General features: G+C 50.4%; 1 protein-coding gene across 1 annotated transcript; it reads left to right on the forward strand.

Moving 5' to 3' along the window:
• Window positions 1-5,013, forward strand: Hsbp1 (heat shock factor binding protein 1). Its single transcript, XM_021220797.2, has 4 exons — window positions 1-148; window positions 449-515; window positions 1,190-1,310; window positions 4,139-5,013. The coding sequence occupies exons 1-3, from the start codon at window positions 104-106 to the stop codon at window positions 1,306-1,308; spliced, it is 231 nt and encodes a 76-aa protein (XP_021076456.1). The 5' UTR covers window positions 1-103; the 3' UTR covers window positions 1,309-1,310; window positions 4,139-5,013.
• Window positions 5,014-6,184: the final 1,171 nt, after the last annotated feature.

A 6,184-nucleotide genomic window follows, 5' to 3' on the forward strand; every position in this document is an offset into this window, starting at 1 on the left:
ACCGTGTGGTCGCGAGAATTGTCGGCTTGTGGGCGTCTGCGCCGAGAAACCGAAGTGTAGGTGACGGTTCCGAGACATCGCCGCCAAGCTGGGCACCGGGGAGATGGCCGAGACGGACCCCAAGACCATGCAGGACATCACCTTGGTGGTAAGCGGCAGCCTCCTATGGGCCCGGACACCCCGGAGCCACTCTCGGCCCTGGCGTGGGGTGTGGCCAGCGGCCTCGGCCCGCGCACCTGCGAGGCTCGCCTTTCGGTCGGCCCCCGACCCCGGACCCTCCGGACCTGACCCGCAGGGACACCGATCCGACCTGGCAGGCCCTTGCTGAAGGCCGCACACTCCAGCCCAGAGCCCCCCCAGCCCGCGTCCTCGCCTCCCCAGCTCCCGTCCCAGGAAGGGGGTCTCGGGATAGGTCGGGATCGGCTGACTTGTGCTGGTTTTCTCTTAGGTGGAGACGCTCTTGCAGCAGATGCAAGACAAGTTTCAGATCATGTCAGACCAGATCATCGGAAGGAATATCCTTTTGATTTGGAGGCAGTTTTCTTAACTGTGGGGGTGAGCGGGTGGTTTACAAACAGACTTCAGTTAGTCATTTAGAAATTGCCTTCTTTATTTTTTTTTTTTTACAAAGGGTTTATTATTTTTCATTATATGTATAAAGGGGATACTGGGAGCGACTGAGACCAGAGGCGTTGGATCCCCTGGAACTTGAGTGACAGGCGGTTGTGAGCTGCCCAGTACACGCGAGTCCTCTGCAGGAGCCTCGCGTGCTCTTAACGGCCGAGCCATTTCCCCGTCCCACTTGGAAGTGTCTTTACTGATCTTGGCTATATCGTGTTCCCGTGGAGGACTGTGCCAAGAGCCAGAGACACAACCGACCTACCCAAGCCCTTGTTGGGGGGCCCTCCAGTAAAGGGGCTTGCGTGATAACCGTTGGCTGGGAGTACTCCTTGAGTCCTCCAGCCTCCGATCCTCTTTGTAACCTTACCAACGGGATACAGGGCCCTCTGGGATTAACGATCGAGGAAACGGGGGTGTAGGGAAGAGGACTCACCCCGGTTCCCCCCGGACCCCTGACCTCCAGGCCACCGGCACTTTAGCCAGAGAAACTGGGGAAGCAGCTGTTTAAACCAGTGGGCAGAGGCCGAGGTGAGGTGATGCTGGTCTGCCTGCTCTTTAACTGTGCCACTAGATGACATGAGCAGTCGAATTGACGACCTGGAGAAGAATATCGCTGACCTCATGACCCAGGCTGGAGTAGAAGAACTGGACCCTGAGAACAAGATTCCTACTGCCCAGAAGAGCTGAAGGTGAGGTGGGGCGGCACCTCAGTGTAAAACACAGAAAGTGGCCCCCCGTCAGTGCAATGGGGGTGGGGGTTGTGGTCATTGATCGCTTACCGGCAGGCACCTCTCTCCGCCCCACCGGTGGACTCCCAAGTTTTTGAAATACCACCCGAAGCCGGGCCTGGTGGCGCAGGCCTTTAATCCCAGCACTCGGGAGGCAGAGGCAGGCGGATTTCTGAGTTCGAGGCCAGCCTGGTCTACCAAGTGAGTTCCAGGACAGCCAGAGCTATACAGAGAAACCCTGTCTCGAAAAACCAAAAAAAAAAAAAAAAGAAATACCACCCGCAATGAGATCTGACGGCCCTCTTCTGAAGCGTCTGAGGACAGCTACAGTGTACTTATGTACTTATAATAAATATTCAGGCTGACCGGACAAGCAGAGGTCCTAAATTCAATTCCCAACAACCACATGAAGGCTCATAACCATCTGTACAGCTACAGCGTACTCAAATACATAAAATAGATAAATCTTTAAAAAGATAAAAGAAATGTTCTATGCCTGGGTAGAGTTCATATTTCCGAGTTGTACTACTTCAAACTTACTGAATCGCTGCCAACCTTTTTCCTCACAGCAAGATGATGTCAGCTATGAAATTCCCACCTAATCCCAGCACTTGGGAGGCAGAGGCAGCTGGATTTCTGAGTTCAAGGCCAGCCTGGTCTACAGAGTGAGTTTCAGGACAGCCAGGGCTACACAGAGAAACCCAGTCTTGAAAAGCCAAAAAAATTGATTTTTTTTTTCTTCCTTTCCCCCTTTCTTTCTCTCTTTCTTTCTTTCTTTCGTGTACATTGTCACTCTCTTCAGACACACCAGCAGAAGAGGGCGTCATATCCCATTACAGATGGTTGTGAGCCACCATGTGGTTGCTGAGAATTGAACTCAGGACCTCTGGAAGAGAAGTCAGTGCTCTTACCCACTGAGCCATCTCTGCAGCCCTGAAATTGATTTTTTGGGGTTTTTTTTTTTTTTTTGGTTTTTCAAGACAGGGTTTCTCTGTATAGCCCTGGCTGTCCTGGAACTCACTCTGTAGACCAGGCTGGCCTCGAACTCAGAAATTCGCCTGCCTCTGCCTCCCAACTACTGAGATTAAAGGCGTACGCCACCACGCCCGGCTCTGATTTATTTTTTTAAAGACTTATTTACATATGAGTGTTTTACCTCAAGCCATGGGAGGCCAGAAGAAAGCATCGGTTCCCCTGGAACTGGAGTCACAGACAGCACTTGCCACCACATGGGTGCTGGGAACCAAACCTAGGTCCTCTCCAAGAGCAAAAGTGCTCTCAACTGCTGAGCCAGGCCTATCCCGTGACGGTTTCACTTTAAGTAAGTTAGCAGTTTTGTGATGGGCCTCACTCAAACCCTAGGCCCTGCATGGACATACCTGGGACTTGGACACGTGTCTGTCTGGTAAGCTGCTCACCAAGGACCTCTGGATGATGGCAGTTTGGGGCGTGTGGTTTTGGTGCCCTGCCCTTATCACTGAAATATTTCATTGTTTGGTTTTTGGAAATAGCCGAGAATTCAAGCCACCTTCATGAGCATATCTTAAGTTCTAGAGATTTGTGTATGTGTGTGACTTTTATTGTAAACTTGACGTCTTTACTCTAAAACCACCTAGTGCCGTGAATTTCTTCTTGTAGCCTGCACCTGTGTTTGTTGGGGGAGAGGCACTTACAACCTCTGTTTTTTCCTGAGATGTAATCTTAGGCAACTCTGCCTTGATGGCCTAGAACTTGCTATATAGACCAGGATGGCCTCAGACTCAGAGCTTCACCTGCTTTTGCCTCTGCCTCCCAAGTGTTGGGATTAAAGGTGTGCCTCGCCTCGCTTTTACATACCGTCTGTAGAGTCTTAATTTCTTAGTGAAGTTTACCAAGGATTTTGTGTGAGAATATCAAGATCATATATAATGGCTGATTCTTAGCCACCTTCTTATTTTCTGGGCGTGGGCTGGAACCAGCTTTTCAGTGACTGAAATAGAGGTTGTTCTGAAGTCCAAGAGACTATTCGGGGTTGGGAAGGTCAGGATAATGATCAGCATGCTGGGCTGCCTCACTGTGAGTTATGTGCTATGTCATAGTCGGTCCTGTCCAGAGAGGAGCTGAAGTGGACAGTGGGCCTTGGAGCTGCCAGGGAGCTCTGCCGAGTTACAGCAGGAAATCCCGCTAGTCAAGAACTGAAAGATTATAGGATTGAAGATGTTTGATGGATGGATAAACACAAAGAAGGAAATGAAAACAGGAAGTAGAGTCAGAATAAAGTCTGAATGAAGATGTCTAAATACGAGGCTAGAGACTTGGCTCAACTGTTAGAGCCAATAAACTCTTGTAGAGGACCCAAGATCAGTTCCCGGCTGTCCCATGAGGCTGCTCACAACTCTCTGCAACTCCACCTTCAAAGGATCCATCGCCCTCTGCTGGCCTCCACAAGGACTTGCACTCACCCGCACATACACACACAGGGATGCCTGGACACATAAGCAAACTGCTTATTTACCATGGCATTTTCTAGACTAGTGTGTGTGGAGAGTGGGTAACTCAGCAGAAGACTCCGTAGTGTCTGTTCTTTTGGTTTTTGTTTTTCGAGACAGGGCTTCTCTGTATAAGTCTGGCTGTCCTGGAACTCACTTTGTAAACCAGTCTGGCCTCGAACTCAGAACTCCGCCTGCCTCTGCCTCCCAAGTGCTAGGATTAAAGGCGTGCGCCACCACTGCCCAGCTGACGTCTGTTCCTGATTGTGGGGTGCTGACTCTGCTGGAGCTGATGCTGATGGTCATTTTCTTCTTCCACAGGCTGTGGGTACTGAATCCAGAACGTCGTTTTCCCGAGCCAAGACAAAACCAAGTGGCTTTCTGCAACTAACTCCTATGTGTGGACAGGTTTATAAACGTGCATTCTTATCACAGCCTGCATAGCCTAGAGTTCCCCTACCCCCATCCCTCAAACTTGCTATCTTCACATCTTGGTCAGTTCTATTAATTATTAAACACTAAAATTTTGGCGGTTTCTGGATAAGATTGTCAAACTTTTTAGTGATTTTTCTGAGGTCCCCTCCCCACTGCTCCTCCGTGGTAGTCGCTGTGTGATAAAGTGGCAGAGTACTCGTGATTACGTGACCGCAGCCCCTCCCCTGGCAGAAGCCATGCGCGAGACATAAGTGTGTACGGTTCTTTGATTTTTTCAGTGCAAAGTGACTGTTGAGCCGCCCGCCACTGGAGTGTCAGAAGTACTTCTCCAAATGGCCCAGAACATCTAATAGTTGTTTGTGCCGAAGTAACTATCAGAGTTTTGCATGAGATTCTAGTAGCGTCGTTAGGACCTGCCGTGCTCATCCGGTGGGGTATCAGAGCCCAGTGACCCTGTCCTCCCTTCAAGCTACTGACTGAAAGGGAAGAGACCAAAAGACCCATGTGAGCCCACCCCTGTGAGCATGGCTGGAAAATGCCCTTTGACTTGTGGGAGGTGCTGGTTTTTAAGAAATACTATTTTACTTGAACTATTTCTTGTCTAAATTCTTGCACAATGAGTTCTATTATTAAAGAAGACAGATTTACATTTAGGATTCTGGTGTCTGGAGGCTTAGCCTCAAAGCCAGTTTTTATGACTTAGAAGGCAATCTATGTCACTGTCCCCACAAAGTGATTTCATACAATAAAAACCAAGAGTAATTAAAGATGAAGAATGGTGTGGTCCTTCCCAGAGAAAACCCTGGTCAAATAGGGTGGTCTGCTTTCTCGATTGTGCTGCAGACAGCTTACGGACAGCTAGTCCTGTTTCTAAAGGGGGGGGGGAGCACCTGAAAATGTGTTGTTGGCCTTGTTCTCAAGCAGTAGGAATTCCTGTCATCAGCCAGTGAATGGCATGGCACTACAGGTTGAGCCCCTGAAGGTGCCACTCTGTCACACAGGGACAGACCAGCTGCAGCCTGAAGGGGGACGTTCTTGGTCTTACAAATGGAAACTCAGGGGCTGCATGTCCTCAGAAGTCAGTGGGATGGTTCAGAAAGCAGTGTGCTGCCTTCCGGGCAGATTCCCCAATCAGAAACCCCGTCATGATAAAGGTGCTAGAAACCTGCTGCGGGCGTGTCCTTGTGTCCAGGGTACCTCAGTGTTCAGATGGACAGGGGGCTACCATGTTAGATTACAGACTGAAGCCTCAGGAAGCCAGGGGTCAGAGCAGGAGAGGGAGGAAGTCTTCCCCAGGGGAACTCGTCCCTGGGGGCTGCCTGGGGAGAAAGGTTTAGGGTCCAGCTGGGGTTAGAAAAGTTCCTCACAAGGAGCTGAAGAGATTAAGTGGTTAAGAGCACTGGTTGCTCTTCTAGAGGACCTGGGTTCAATTCCCAACGCCTGCCTGGCAGCTCACAACCTTAACTCTAGGGGTCCAACACCCTCACACATACATGCAGGCAAAACACCAATGCACATAAAAGCTCCTCGCTGCCAGAGTCCCTCCTGCCTTTTCACAATGCAAACCAGGCGACCAAAACCCGACTTCTCCCGCCTCACAGAACTGTTGTGTAGGAAGGTTCGCACTGGGAAATTACCCATATTAAGCCCAACGCACAGGCACCATGGGCTCCTTAACAAGTCTCAGGTGTCCAGCTGCGTTCCCAAGCTGTGGAGCAAAGCCTTGGCTTTACGTGAAACAGGCTGCCTGTCTATCCAGTCTAACCTGGAGAACAGCAGTTAGGTAGACAACTGAGCTCTGAGTACACTGCAGCCCCCGCCAGCCAACTCAGCCTTCCTGGCCCCACCTGGTCAGCTGGAGAGAGAGAGAGAGAGAGAGAGAGAGAGAGAGAGAGAGAGAGAGAGAGAAGAGGAGAGGAGAGGAGAGGAGAG

Source organism: Mus pahari, chromosome 20, assembly GCF_900095145.1.
Source record: "Mus pahari chromosome 20, PAHARI_EIJ_v1.1, whole genome shotgun sequence".
Classification (NCBI taxonomy): domain Eukaryota; kingdom Metazoa; phylum Chordata; class Mammalia; order Rodentia; family Muridae; genus Mus; species Mus pahari.